Source organism: Alternaria novae-zelandiae (assembly GCF_023758075.1).
Source record: "Alternaria novae-zelandiae strain BMP 2774 chromosome Unknown scaffold_8, whole genome shotgun sequence".
Taxonomy (NCBI): Eukaryota; Fungi; Ascomycota; class Dothideomycetes; order Pleosporales; family Pleosporaceae; genus Alternaria; species Alternaria novae-zelandiae.
In genome coordinates this window covers 994,865-1,009,873 of record NW_026056968.1, presented here as the reverse complement: position 1 = coordinate 1,009,873, position 15,009 = coordinate 994,865, and the positions used below count along the sequence as shown (strand labels likewise).

At 51.9% G+C, this 15,009-nt stretch overlaps 5 protein-coding genes across 5 annotated transcripts; 2 read left to right on the top strand and 3 right to left on the bottom strand.

Moving 5' to 3' along the window:
- Nucleotides 1–325: 325 nt before the first annotated feature.
- J4E88_004791 (uncharacterized protein) lies at nt 326–2,320 on the bottom strand (the record flags this gene model as incomplete). Its single annotated transcript, XM_049398435.1, has 4 exons — nt 326–1,080; nt 1,131–1,865; nt 1,915–2,045; nt 2,103–2,320. 4 exons carry the CDS (start codon nt 2,318–2,320, stop codon nt 326–328), a joined length of 1,839 nt encoding a protein of 612 aa, XP_049255996.1.
- A 933-nt stretch (nt 2,321–3,253) lies between these two features.
- On the bottom strand, nt 3,254–5,138 carry J4E88_004790 (uncharacterized protein; the record flags this gene model as incomplete). Its single annotated transcript, XM_049398434.1, has 6 exons — nt 3,254–3,746; nt 3,798–4,036; nt 4,089–4,158; nt 4,205–4,668; nt 4,716–5,092; nt 5,135–5,138. The coding sequence occupies 6 exons, from the start codon at nt 5,136–5,138 to the stop codon at nt 3,254–3,256; spliced, it is 1,647 nt and encodes a 548-aa protein (XP_049255995.1).
- Nucleotides 5,139–6,537: 1,399 nt separating this feature from the next.
- NOP16 (Nucleolar protein 16) lies at nt 6,538–7,305 on the bottom strand (the record flags this gene model as incomplete). The annotated part of the gene is made up of 2 exons (XM_049398433.1): nt 6,538–7,141; nt 7,196–7,305. The coding sequence occupies 2 exons, from the start codon at nt 7,303–7,305 to the stop codon at nt 6,538–6,540; spliced, it is 714 nt and encodes a 237-aa protein (XP_049255994.1).
- A 232-nt stretch (nt 7,306–7,537) lies between these two features.
- On the top strand, nt 7,538–8,898 carry J4E88_004788 (uncharacterized protein; the record flags this gene model as incomplete). The annotated part of the gene is made up of 2 exons (XM_049398432.1): nt 7,538–7,684; nt 7,825–8,898. The coding sequence occupies 2 exons, from the start codon at nt 7,538–7,540 to the stop codon at nt 8,896–8,898; spliced, it is 1,221 nt and encodes a 406-aa protein (XP_049255993.1).
- Nucleotides 8,899–12,686: 3,788 nt separating this feature from the next.
- Nucleotides 12,687–13,997, top strand: J4E88_004787 (uncharacterized protein; the record flags this gene model as incomplete). The annotated part of the gene is made up of 2 exons (XM_049398431.1): nt 12,687–13,139; nt 13,743–13,997. 2 exons carry the CDS (start codon nt 12,687–12,689, stop codon nt 13,995–13,997), a joined length of 708 nt encoding a protein of 235 aa, XP_049255992.1.
- Nucleotides 13,998–15,009: the final 1,012 nt, after the last annotated feature.

The window sequence follows — 15,009 nt, the reverse complement described above, 5'->3', positions numbered from 1 at the left end:
ATTCTGTGGACTGTAAAGATTGGACACTTTGACTGTGGAATTTGCTAGCTGACCTTCGCGGTCTTACCGAGGTAGTTGACTTTGAATCGTGTGGAAGTCGCAACACAAACAGTTTGGCATGGACATTCGGAATTGTTCGCCGAGGCAATGAGAAGAGCGGAATCAGTAATCAAATGTGTGTGATGCACGGCACGGAATGCCTTCGTCTTGGTTGCGTTTCCGCTTCTTCGATGTTCTCTCCCTAGGACTCACAAAGCATGCTAGTCGAACGCAATTCATTTATACATACTCGCGTTGTCAGAATGACATGCCAGCACGTACGTGCCTATCGTTTCCAAAATCGCCAACTCTTCGCTTTCTCCCTCTTCTCTGCACTACCAATAACATTGCCGACAACCTTCTGGTCCATCTGATCCAACTTGTAGTTCTTGAGACAAAACGTCAACGGCACGATAGGCGCTGCGCAGCAAAGAGCTCCAATGAGTAGGTACCGCATCGTCTCTTGGTACGCCCGGTTGATAGCAATGCGCACGGGGGATCCGGCAGGGTAGGTGGCATAGTCTGCTGCGACTAAGAGACTGCCGTAGATGGTCGAATAATCCGCCACGTTCTCCGCGGGAAGGTACTGCTGCAGTTTGGCGGGGATGTAGGTCGACCAGATGGCGCCTGAGATTGCTGATCCCACTGCGCCACCGACTTCCAGGATGGTTAGCCAGACTGTTGTGGCGGCTGCGACTTGTTGATGAGAGGCTGATGCTTGGACAGCGAGTTGGACAGGGACGTTCAGGAAGCCTCCGCCTATTCCGATGGCGATTTGGGTGCCGACGAGGGTGCCAGTAGATGCGTCTTCGGTCCGGTATGCCAACATAAGGCCCATGCCCATCAGGTAGATGGCTGCGCCCAAGGTTGTGTAGTACTTGTAGTGCGCTGTGTACTTTATGAGAAGTGACACTACGATTGATGAGACGGTTGAAGCGAAAGTGAAGGTTCGTGTGATGTATCCGGCTGTGGAGGGAGATTGTCCCTGGACAATCTGGAGGTAAGAGCTGAAGTATGGGAAGACCGACATGTAAAATGCCACTGTTTCACTCGTTAGTATCAAGCCATAGTGTCGTCTGCATGGTGCTTACTGAAATAGAAAAATGCGATCAAGACACCGACGATGATCGTTCTTTCTTTGAAGAGATTTGGTGGAAAGAATGCCTTCGGTGCTAACTTCTTGCTCGTCTCCCACAGTGGGAACGCAATAAGCAGTACACCACCAATGACTAGCATGGCGATCATACTTCCATTACTCCACCCACCACTTGCGCCTGGAGCCAGTGTAAGTGGCAACAAAATGAGTGCTATGGCTGCCGCGAACAACAACAAGCCAGATCCGTCTATGTCGATCCAAATGTTCTTCAGGACCTGGAGTGTATTGCGCCCGTGGAATGGACTAGGGACATCAAAACCCAAACTCTTTGCGCGTCGCTGATTCATGAAAAGACTAACAGCCAGTGGGATGAAGCAAACCGGAAGGATGATAGCCCAGATACCGTATCCCCATCTCCAGGTAGTGTTGTTCAGGATCGCTTCTCCTACTTCTGCTCCAGCAAATGTAGTCCAGAGAAAGGGCACGTCGAACAAGGTGGAGAAAAGAGCGCGATTCAGCAGATCCGTGGTATCAGCAACGAAAATCTGTTGCAAAACTCCTAGACCGTTGAAACCGGCAGCCCAGAAGATCTGCGCTCCGGCGAAAGTTTGCACATTGTTGGAGCCAGCTTGCATACAATACCCGATCGTGTAGAGAAAGATGGTGATGGTAAATGATTCGAGACGTCCAAAGACATCGGCAATCTTTCCCATTGGCGGTTTGATGACCGCTGGAGATAGTTAGTCGCTGTGCTGAGTATGGCGGAACGAGGAACGTACCGGCTACGACACCCTGCACTACATAGATTGTGGAGACGAGTGAATGCAGCGCAAAGGCACTCGTGGCATATGGCGTTAAGAGACTAGTCACCTGGATCTCGAGAGATGTAACATTGGCGATGAGCAGAAGTCTGGAATGGCGTTAGCATGGGAAACCTCTGGAATCGAAAGCGATCGAGATGACGTACGTGACGTAGGCGACGATGAGCGAAGTTTTCGTCCACGCCTTGCTCACAGCTTCAATGCGCTTCACACCAGCCTGAGCCGAGTGCTCGCTCGAAGTATCATCGCTTGGCGACCGCTCGCGATTGTAGTCGACATCTTTGCCGAAGTGGCCGCGATCCGTTTCGTTATGAACAACATCAGTCGGGCTCGTTGCCTCTCCAGGCCTCAATGAATGGCGCATGATCGCGTCCAATTCTGCAGGAGGATGTCGAAGTCGCAGTATGCGAGATGCATCCAAGATAACGGCACGGCGGAGGGAACTACTTTATCTGATCGGCCCTGCGTCGCAACATTGCTGATGCGCGCAGGCGGCTGGGCTGCCGTGTCGTGCTATTGGCACACTTATTTCTCGCCAAGTGCAGTGGTGGCATGGCGAGAGGCACACACCCACGCGACAGTACCACGAGGAAGTCCGCGGGTCTGTGCAATGACACCATGGCTTGCCCGAGGACCACATGCTTGGGTTTAATAGCCTGCTACTAGCGATAAGGCAGATCTAATCTGATCCGTTCCGGGCGTTGGATGCTTCTTGGCGTGGAATTGTGGTGTCTTGGAGTTCCGTCTTACGTCAATGCTGAACCGCGAACAAATTTTCTGCTTGGGGTGGCCTGAACAAGTCGACGCTGGCGGTCGGTCACGCCGATGCGCTCACCTCATAAACTTTTCGGCACTGCTACGTCGTTTACACTGCAGCTGTCAGCGCCAAATCGGGTTCCGTCGCGAATTCGGCGCGGTGCAACGCCGCACGAGGCTGACTGGATACGAATCATGTCTCTTTCCGATGACACCTTCCTTTGCGGATGCTGCCAGCACAGAGATGAGACTTGTGTAAGTCAAAATGAAGTTGCGCCGACGTTCGCGGGATGGATGTTGAAGAGGCTGGGATGAAGCCTGCTGCAAATCCCGACGCGTGCACGTGGCGTGACTTACAGAGAGCGTCTAGCTCTACGAGAACGATCTCAACGGGCGCATGCCGCGTCGCAACACCCTTAACATCAGCAGACGAAAGCTAAAATTACGTGCAATTGAAATATGGGCGGGAGTAACGAACAATAACGGATCGACCTGCTTCACCCAGGCCAATTTAGCGACCACCGCATCTACAACAAGCTCACTACGGCGAGACTTCGGATTTCTCCCTCAGCCCTTCCTCACTACCGTCGCTCATAGCCTCACTGCCAAGAATCGCATCGCCGTTCTCTTCGTGCCTCACACTAGCATTGTCGGCACCCATCCCTCCATTCGTCTCTTTCCTCAGCGCCAATTCCGGGTTTGCGGATTCGAGCTTAACCCTCATATCTCCGCTCATCTCTTCCAGGCTGGGAACGGCCCATTTTGCGCTTTCCCATGGCTTGACGCCCATCAGGTACATCGTATCGATTTCCTCGAGTGTGCGCCCTTTGCCTTCGATGACGAAGAAGTATACGATAAGACCACCTAGGATGTTTGTCCCGGCGAAGACGTAGCCATAGCGGAAATCTATGGCACCAGTGATGAAGGGCGTGAAGAATGCGAGAAGGAAGTTCCACAGCCAGTTCGATGCCGTTGATAGAGCCATGGCTTTCGCGCGATAGCGGCTGGGGTATAACTCTCCGCAGATTGTCCAGCTAGACTTTGTCAGTTTGACGTAGCATACTGGGAATCGGCGCGAAACTCACATCATCGGACCCCACGTTGTCGCAAAACCAAAGATGAAGAAACAAGCAAAGCATATCATCGCTATGGCTGCGCTTTCGGTATTTTCCGGGTTGTCGCGATCAAGGGCGAAGTGACCGACAGAAGCGAAGATGAGGAAGCAAATGAACATCCAGCATGAGCCGGCAATGAGCGATTTGCGACGACCGTAGTGCTCGACGATATAAAGGCCGTAGAAGGTGACGCCGAAGTTAATGCCGTTCTGAAAGAGGTCAGCGCCATTATGGATGGCCTTGCGGAATGAGGTTGCATACCAAGATCATCTGCGTAACGAACGAGTTCTTGATACCAGTGCCGGCAAAGACTACGGTACCGTAGTAGAAGCTTTGGGATGTCAGAATGTGCTCACTGGGGGCGATTAGTTGCTTACAAGTAGTTGGCGCCTGTCAACTGTTGAAACATCTGCAAGCCCATGCCAATTGCCAACCTGTATGCCATCTTCGGCGCCATCCACATACCCAACCATTCTTGTATGGGTCCGTTGGTAAGCTTGCTTTCGGCTTCGAGCTTGACCCTCATCTCCTCAAGCTCTAGCTGAATGCTCTGATGGTTGGTTGGTACCCCATATACTTTCGACATGGTTGCGGTGGCCTGGTCGATCTTACCATGACGGTAGTTGAACCGAGGTGTTTCGGAGAAGCCCAAAATACCTACCGCGAGAATAGCTGCAGGTACGAAGGAGAGCCCGAGGGTGATCTGCCAGGATGCGGCTTTACCGGATTGGTGGCGTTCCGCAGCGTAATTGAAGACTGCGGCCAGGAAGATTCCGAATGTGATGAAGAGTTGGTAGGTGGAAATCAAGGCTCCGCGGATATGTCGAGGTGCTGTCTCCGCCTACATCTGTCAGTGATGGACATATTCTGTTCGTGTGAGGATCGTACTTGGTACATGGGTACGAGTAGGCTGAGTGCACCAACACCGAGACCGGCAACGAACCTGCCCATCATGACCTGATACCACTTATCTGTGGCAGCAATCTGGACGATGATGCCCACAGAGAAGATACCACACCACCATATGATGCTCATCTTCCGCCCAATCCTGTCTGCGATTGGTGCCGCAATCAAAGCACCAAACAATGTGCCAATAGACAATAGACCCACGATGAGTCCAGATCGTACGTTGGAGAAGTATGGCGTGCCATCTCCATGTCTCTGACCGAAGCGTCGAAGGAAGTCGACCATACCAAGGAACCCAGAGATCTGACCAGTGTCATAGCTAAGAGATTCAGCAGGAGCGAAGGTAATTGTGTTGGACGCTGCTCACCCGAAGACAAATCCTCCCATTGACACCAACATACCCATCCAGAAACTCTTCCATGTCAACCTCGGAAGTGGGGTATTATCGTAGCCAGCATGTTCGCCGACGTTTTGCGATGTCTGTTCAACGGAGCTTCTGCGTCGCCAGTCTCTGATAGGGTTTGGTAGCTTCATCTTGATCCTGTCCATCGTTGAGATGCGTTTTCCTTGACTGAATGAGGCCGAAATGCTGAGATGGTAAGCATTCTGAGGTAACACAACCTCTCTTATAAAACCGACTCATCTTCGGCAACGGAACCTTGAGCTTCCATGCTGACGGACCCCCATTTGCCCCATGGGCACGAGATCATGCAGAGACTGACCAAAGATCGAAAGATCTTGGAGAGAACTGTGGGGCGGATCAGGGCGGATGATAGTAATCCTCGCGGTTCGGTCGAGGACGTATCACGAGACTGACGACGGTTAGGTGGGTTTCAATCTGGAGCCAGCAACGCTCCCAACGAAGTCAACGGTGCGTATTGATGGGATGGTCGCTCTTGGTCGCTCGATATGCGTGGTCGTGAAGGCACTTGAGAACGAGGTAGTGTTAAGCGAGAGCTCTGCGTGAAAGACGCTCAACTTCGTTGATTGCGCAATCTGACCATCCGAAATGCCCATGAGTCATGGCGTTCGACGTCATTGCTCGTTGGAAACAAGCATGAGTGCTGCTGAGCTTACTTCTGGAAGCATTCTGCTGTTCCAGAAACGCTTAGTGAGAGACATCCTGGTATTCCGCTGGGTTCCGCGGCGGGTGGCAAAGGGCCATACTGGAGACCTATCAGTTGTGAGTACCTCGGGCTCACGTAACATCTATGGGCAGCGCTTTCTGGGGTGTGGGGAGGGATGACTTGGGTTACTTGTTGGTCAGTGGGTACGCGGGTGGTCAATGAGACGGTCTTCTCCGATGAAATCTGGTAAAGGAACCGTCTCCGAGCTGTGCGGGAGGTTTCTCGTCGAATTTCTCTTGAGATAGATTCTCTCATCTAGTCTACGCGATTGAGCTGACGGTGACTTCCGGATGGAGTGGAAGAGGATGCCTCTTTTGCCCGTTGAGTGTACCAGTCTGTTGCGCATTTCGTTCGCTCCGTCCGACACATGCCTAGACGCGATCGTGGTCAGTCTATCCAATATGAGAATATCCACTATGTGCGTGTGGTGGTTGCTGCATCCCTGGATGAATGTGCAAGTTCAGAACTCGTGGGGTAGGTGCAGTTCAGAGTTTAGTAACCGCTGAGAGATGAGCACGAGCCATCACCTGTCCAACACAAAACGACTTGAACGATGGGGAGTACGGTCCTTCGTAGTCCGATCAAAGCCGAGACTGATGTTTGGTATTCGAATTTTGAGTGCGACAAATGTGCCCAGAAACGCCACAACACCTGCTATGCATAACTAAGTCGCAACCCTATGCCTTGTTCTGCGCCTTCTGCCACTTGGCGACCCTCTTCTTGATGTCCGCAGCGGTCTGCTGCATGGGGTTGAGCTTGCGGTCTCTCGCCATCTTTCCGTAGTCCTCCCCGTACTTGTTTACCAATCGCTCCACCCACTCCTGCTCCCTTTGGCTCTGTCCGCGGGGTGCCTTCCTCGCGCCGTTCATAGCAGCCTCTTCGAGTTCCCGGATGACTGGGTTCTCGGCCTCTTCAGGTCGCTCTGGTACCATGGAGAAGCCGTTCCACTCCATCTCCTCGTTGTCATCTTCGATCTCGTTGAGAGGGTCGTTCAGCGGGTTGTCCTTCTTGTCGAGTGTGCCTGTTACGTTGAGGATAGCGCCTGTCTCGGGGTCGCGCTCGACTTCGATCTCCTCGATTGCGATATTCTCGGGCTTCTTGGCTTTTGAAACGATGTTGAGGGCGTCTGCTGTGCTGTTGGCGACGGTGTCGGCGCGCGAAGATTTCTCATCGTTGAGGCCGAGGAGGGCGATCGTCTTCTCTGTGCCACCGGTTGCGTGGTTGAGGCGCGCCGTTAGACCGAGACGGCGGTAATTTTGCGATAATGTCTCTTTTTGGTTCCTGCGATTGTGTCAGTCCGATCGGTAACGCAGAGGCAGGCGCATTGTGTCATACCAGTGCTTCGCTATGATGGGGTTTTGCAGAATCTTCTTCTTGGAAGGGCCATTCTTGCGCTTCTTGGGGATGGACGACCGGTTCTTCTTCTTCTGGAGTTCGCGACCCATTTTGTGTTGTTTTGGAGGATTGCGAGGGTATCAGTGTACTGTCTCTGGTGTTGCAGAGGCGCCGGTCGCAACTTCCAAAAGTTTTGGCGAACTTTCCGTTAGCGTTATCGATAGCGGGCGGGCTAGGTACCCACGAGCAGGCCAGCTTCCATGAGGACAGACCCCTGAAGCATCAACCCCACGACCCAATATCAGGGTCTGTATATTGCATCCAACCAATTCACGCGTCATCATGGTCTCGCGGCGCAACCGGACCTTGCTTTCCTTGGCAATCTTCCTCGGGGTGCTGGGATGGAACGTGGCAGCTGCAGCCGTCAAGGGCGAGACCGGCGTGCCAGTAGGCAACCTGAGCGCCCATGAAATTGAAGAGCAATTGCAGGTACGCCTTCCACTCGCCAGCCTCACTAAACCTCTTGCACCATCACCTGGGTCGGATAGAGGATAGCGCATTCCTTTGACACCAGTTATCGTCTAGATACCCTGATGTCGCGTGCTCATGGCGGTACTGACACCAGCTAGGAGTGTCCCCTTGTGCAAGCTCTCAACCAGCACAAGGCAGCCTCGAACCCGACCACGTCCTCCCTCACCTCTCAGATCTTCGCCTTTCTGTTCCCTGGCAGCCCTGCAGTCAATGCCCTGCTAGCGACGCTCTACATCTCGGGCCCACCAAACTTCCTCCTCGCACTATGCCCGCCCAACATCGACCCCTCCTCGCTCTCCGTCATGGTCGCATTCGCTGTAGGCGGCCTGTTGGGTGATACTCTCTTCCACCTGCTCCCTGAGATCTTCTTGGGAGAGGAAGAGCACGACTCGGTCAAGTTCGTCATGGTCGAACCCAACAAGAACCTGTTGCTGGGCGTAGCTATCATGGTCGGCTTCATCACCTTCGTGGCCATGGACAAGGGACTTCGAATTGCGACGGGAGGCCAGGGCGGACACGACCACTCGCATGGGCACTCGCACGACAAAGTTGAGGCTTCCGCGAAGACAACAGGCGTCGACGTCGGCAGCTCCAAAGATGGTGTGCGCTCCAGGAAATCTGGCACAAACGGCACATCGTCTGTCGTACAGACAGCAGAGAAAGAGATCAACGCCAGTGTCAAGCTTGGTGGTTACCTCAACCTCATTGCAGACTTCACCCACAACATCACCGACGGTCTGGCCCTCAGCTCCTCATTCTACGCCTCGCCTACGATTGGTGCTACTACGACTGTGGCTGTCTTCTTCCATGAGATCCCCCACGAGGTCGGCGACTTCGCTCTCCTCATACAGTCTGGCTTCAGCAAGCGAGCCGCTATGGGGGCTCAATTCGTTACCGCCGTCGGCGCTTTCTTAGGAACTTGCATTGGCATTGCTGTCCAAGAATTTGGAGGCAGCTCCGCCTCTGCTGACATCCAAGGTCCTGGCATTATGGGCACTAGTCTGCAGTGGGGTGACATGCTACTACCATTTACTGCTGGTACTTTCCTCTATGTTGGCACTGTTGCTGTTATTCCTGAACTCCTCGAGACCGGTCCGAACAAAGGCCAAGAGCTCAGGAAGACTCTGATGCAATTCGCCGCCATGTTCACCGGTGCCGGTATCATGTTGTAGTAAGTTTCGCCATCCCTTGTTGTGGTTTAATGCTGACTTCCGTAGCATTTCATGGAATTAGATTCTCTCATGAGTAGGTAGCTTGGCGGTCGCTCCGAGAATTTCCGTTCTCAGACTGCCGTAGCTCTCACCACTGTTTATTAGACGATCTGCGAGGTTGGCATGCATGGCGCAATTTCAAACCGATAGAGCTTAGAATTTGACCTCGACAACGCACGGCGGGCATAAGCCGGCGCCGATCAAACTCGTATCTTGTAAATGCGCCAGAGTTGCCAACTTGTAATCCCAATGGCGCCTTTCAGTCTGGCAAACTTCCCCTTCTGGGCGAATCGTGAGATCAGCGTTGCTCTTCAGTACACCAACTCTTCTGCGAACGTATCTCAACGTCGCATGCTCCCTTCGGTCTTTTTCACAAGAACTGAGTCTAGGCCTTGCTCACAACTCATATTCCGGCGCAATGTTAACGACTCATTGGAAACGAACTCTACCACCACGTAGGTTTGGCACATATGTATCAAATTCTACTCACCATCACTATGACGCATTTAGAGTACTTCTCGCAAAAGGTAGCCGGAATCGGCTGCTTACACAAAAGGCCCGTGTGTGTTCCCTCCAAGATTGTAGTGCTGACGGGCTACGTATCTTCAGTTCCGAACACTGCACGACTGAACACGCCCAAACTTCCCCGGATTACGGGCTTGTCCCCCCAAAGGTTATTCCCGCTATGCCAGGATCAAGACCGCTGCAGCGGTCGTGGCTGTGCGTTGTGAGATATGGCTTCCGCCCAAGACTGATCAGTGCACAGTTTCAGCTCGCGCTTATCTTGCATAACCACACCAGGCAGTGAGCTGCACGTTCATTTGGGGGTATTCGTCGTGCGATTAGGCGTAGTTGTGCTTGCACGAACGACTCTCGATTGGCTAGCTGATTCATCTTCTGCACAATTGGGGTAAGGCGTGCAACGAGTGATCTTGGAGCATACCAATTTGGTCACTAAGCCACACTTGCACACTAGCGTTGCCGCCTTACCGTCTTGACGAGCGCGAAGTGGCTGCCGAGTAACCGCCGCCTCTGTCATACATATGGGCCGCATGGTTGTCATGCCGCTGTCAGACTTATAATGTGCTATATCCCACATTTCTTGTTAACTGACTTCTCGTTTTCCAGTGTTTGAATAGTGCTACTACGACGACTAGCGAACTGCGACCATACTTGCGTATAAAAGGCACAGGCATCCGGCCTCCACTTGTGATCTATCTATCAGACCTCACGACGTGATGAAAGAGTTGGCGTGCGACAGGAAGATCATTTCGCAGAACGAAATGCACACGACTACCCGACCCCAATGCAGATACACGCCACGATACCGAGCGATCCTACCCACACTCCTGATCCTGCTATGCATACCGATCTTCTTCTACCAACTAGTACCGAAATATACACACGCCACCGACGACTTCATATCATCTCTCACGAACACGCTTCGCCCACAATCGACGAGTACCTTCTGCACAAAAGAAGTCGGAACGCCGCACTGCTGTGCCGTATACCTCGCCGCCGCACCCTGCCTAGACGAATGCAGGAAACAACACATGGACCGCGAAACTCTCTCTGTAACAGCACAATATGAAAGTTGCGCAGACGAATGCTTGGTCGAATACCAAGACACATGCAAGAAGGCGCAACATCCACAAACATCCCTCAAGTCGTCACAACATGATTGAGCTATCCACATCAACAAAATACAAACAATTATTTACATGAGAACCTCCATCGCCCTGTACAACGACACAAAGATCACACCCCGCATGCATGCTCCAAAGAAAGATGAGCCAAGAGGCTGGAACAGTGAAGAGGCGGTGCAGGGCGGGTACGCCAAGACTGAGGCGCAGGGGATGACCGGCTAGAACGGCACTGCACGGCCACTCTTGAGCTAAGTGATCTCGTGAACCGCGGCCGAGGCAGAAGGGGAATTTCATCTCAGTAATCTTGTGTTTCAGGCCATCACGTTGCTGGGGCGTCGAGAGGTGGGGGCTGGGTTACTGTGGTGATGCGATATGGGGGATGAACTGGGATGCAGTAGGAGTTGGACTAGAAGAAGCAAAGGGAGGAATGTGGCTTAACACCTTGCTAGGAATCCGTGCCAGAGAAGAGATTGGAGAGATATAGGCATGTCCATCACCTTTCATATGTAACAATACAGCACAGGAGCTGCGAGAAGCGAATACGTCTCCTCAGCAGAGGACATGGAAGAATATCAACATCACATATACTCAACAACCTGCCTATATTTACGCCTCGGATTTTGGACTGTGCATCTCCACAGCTCTCCCGTTCTGCAATTTCCCATATTGTAATCAGCAAGCACCTTAGGTCTTCGGCATCGCCGTGAACATCGCGATGAGATCTAGGATGAAGTTTCTGACAAGCTTTCCATGCCGTGCTCATACGATTAGAGTATGATATCCAATACCCCGCCAAGATACATCCGAGAAGTTAGCGATGCCATGAAAAACACGTTCTGTAATGGTGTTCAATGCTTGACCTTCCCGCGGAGGAGGCAGCGCGTCTTTTTCGCGCTTAGTGCGATTCTTAGCGCGTGACGTCAGGGTTTACTGCAACACCATCTCTCATCATCGCTTCATGCCGTCTCTGCATCAATGTTTATCGATACGGCATCGATACATCACCACCTAGCATTATCAGCATGACTAGATCATGTCGTTAGCAAGTCAAGGGCGCGCCTTCCGCGTGTGGTGACGCCTGCCCCAAATGCGCTCACCGTCAGGCCTCGCTTTAGACATACGACAGCACAGCGGTATGACTAACGAGAGTCTGCGCATCTTGGACTGTCGCTAGCAGAAATTCAATCGTGGAAAACCCTGAGAATATCTTCTTGCTCATTACGATCGGTGTTGCAGTCTTGGTTTCCACGCAAGCCAATGGGCACGCTCACTATCGGTTCAAGCACACGATGCCGAGCATGAACTGAACAGAATGCATCACCGCTAATACCACCCAGACTGGGATAAGGTATAATATGCTACGTTCGTGTAAAATTAAGATTAAAGGTTCACACCTAGCCGTGTTGGAGGTATTACCAGAGTTCTACCCTGGGTTGAATAGCGGTCACGGATGTCGGAGATGTAGCGGGTATGGTCATTTCACTTGTAAGTCATGCGTATCTTCAAGATGAATATTCGGATACTAAATCGCGCTATAAGGACAGTATGAGAGTCTGATCTCTACAGCAACTCTTCAATTTGTCATTATGTGGCTATAGTAAGTTCGCAGTTCGTAATGCAACGGTCCGTCGTGCTGAATGCTCTCTCTCAATACTGAGACTCAGGTTTTAAGCAAGACTGTCATTGGGTCTATGCAAGTTCGGAGACCTTTCTCTCACCGTTGTGAACTTCACGTTCTACCAGCATTAATTTTGCAGCCTCACCTGGCATTTCAAGGCGCTCAATTTTGACTGCGCACGCTGTCCTAGCTCCAACTTCACCTGCGTAACTAGCTGACTGTTACACACAAAGATACGGCACTTGAGTGACACCTACATTACCCGGGTCGCGCGCTCACCGTTCATCTGCGCTACGCTCCTCACAAATCCGCCCAATAAGACAACTTCGGTGCCTTTTCACCACTCATCGTTCACCATTCACAATCATCATCGTTATCATCATCATGAAGACTAACGCTACAGCCTCTGGCAAGATGCCAAAGAGGGCACCTCTTGTCCCCAAACTCCAAGTTCCAAACACACCGCACCCCACGCACTCGCAACGATGGACCCTCCCCTCTGCGGCAGTTGCGACAATTTTCTCGCAGAAGTCGACATGCAGAAGACTACCGGAAGATACTGGGTGAACTGCAAGAGATGCCGGGACGAGCACACAGCGGCAAGGCGAAAGCGCCGAGCACAAGAAGCCTTTGACGATGAATTCATCGACTATGACTATTTCGATTACGTCGAAGGCAGATATAGAGAACTTTCGCAAGAGACTGAGTACCGCTACCCGAGCACGGCGCAGTTCGCCGGCTCCAGACCCCAACTTGAGCCTGAGACGCGCGTTGTTCAGCATCCGAGCGCGGCCATTAAGAAAGAACCTAGACTGGGTAACGAGACACACGTAACTGTTAAGAAAGAGAGGGAGAAAGATGCCAGTGGCCCGGACGTTGCTCAAGAAGAGTGGTACGATGCCTTGGAGGAGCCGAAGCTCAGCTTACGTGAGTGTTCGGTATGCGGAGATTCCTCGCCTGTTCAAGACTATCCAAGCTTAATGGCTTGTGAGCACATCCCCGATGTCTGTCAAGAGTGTTTCATCCAGTGGCTGGATCAGCAGATGCAAGGATCGGAACGAGCGTCCTGTCCGTCCAGTGGATGCACCAACGCCATCACCCACGACGACGTGCAGAGATACGCTTCTCGAGAGATGTATACGCGGTTCGACGAGCTCTCTATGCGACGTCTTCTCGGTGAGGAACCTGGCTTCATGTATTGTCTGGCCAAAGGATGCACTTCTGGCCAGATCCACGACACCGGTGTTGAAGGTCCAATCTTTCGTTGCGCCGCCTGCGACTTCCGAATGTGCACGGCTCATCCGACACCAGTACCCTTCCACGAACATGAGTCTTGTGCGCAGTATATCAAGCGCATCGAAGATGAAGCTTCGAATACAAGGAAGAAACGTGAGGATGACGCCAGCGCTGCCGAAGTGAAGCGAGCATGTATCCAGTGTCCAAAGTGCGGGGTCAACATACAGAAGAACAACGGTTGCGACCACATGACGTGTAAGTACCAACCACCCAGATGTTGTTTGTTCAATTACTAACCTAAGCAGGTCGGCATAAGCGATGCAGGTTCCAATTCTGCTACATCTGTCGCGCACCTTATCAAGGTGCTCAAGGCATCAACATCATTGGGAACACAGCGCATCAGCGTCACTGCCGTTATCATTCATCTAGGCTCCCTGGCTACGCTAGAAATCGCTGATCGAGTTTCGGAACGTCGTCTGGCTTTTGTATGTGTGGAGGCTTTCAAGCTTGCACGCAAGAGATCCAAGCCTGATAGTTCATATAGAATGATGGCTGCGTGAAGAATGCGAAGAATATGGATCGGTCATGGAGATTCATCTTGAGACTTTAGTTCCGCGCTGCAGTCTGACATGAACGAGATGAATAGCTTTTGGTCTTAAGGGTTCGCGCGAGGCTGGTCTGACGTTGCATGACTTTACTATATGGGAGACAAATGCTTCACGCACGGTTGTTCTTGCCACTAGCAAGTTGAAAAAAAGAGTGTATTGATTTTCATTGTCTACAGTCGTGTCTCGCTCTCCCTTTGCATACATATACTTGATTGCACACTCTTCAGCCGCATCATTAGCAGAGGGTCTCTACTGCTTGAAATGACCGACACAGTCTAGCAAGATGGCTGCAGGACTCTGGCCAGCGAATCACCTCGCGAGCGCACTTACGAGAAGACCAAAAGCAACACTTGCGAACCCGTCAAGCCACCCAGATATTGGACTTCTTTCGAATCCATATCATCTACGCATGCAAGCCTCTCGACCAACTTTGTACCGTGTGTGTGTGTAGATACGCGCCCATTGGAAGACTTCCTCCGCCCACGGGAGTATGAGCATGACCCTGACGCATGTAGGGATTACATCGGCAAATGGCTAAACATCAAACGGAAAAGCACGGAGAACACTCGTATTCCCTGTCCTTCTACGGGGTAATCTGCGGTGTTTGCATATGAAGATGCCTGTGACTTCGCGGTCGCCGTACTGTTCAATCCGGGAGCCTTTGCCTTTTCGCTTCTATGCGAGTATTAGTATGTGTAGCTACGATAAACTGACGCTTCAAAATTTTCTCCACAACCAGCCCGACTTCCGCTTTGCGTTCGGTCAGAGTATCCTGTTGGCCAGCTACATGAGGCGGAAGATATCAGCATCTTGGCCTGCGCAACATGTAGCCATCGTAGTTGCGTAAACCACAGCATTTCTTACGGTGGACTATGCGAACAGTACGACGCTAAAAAGGCCTACAAAAATAAGGAACTCTTGGATATGAGAAAGACTACTACAGATTTCGACAAAGAGACGAAGA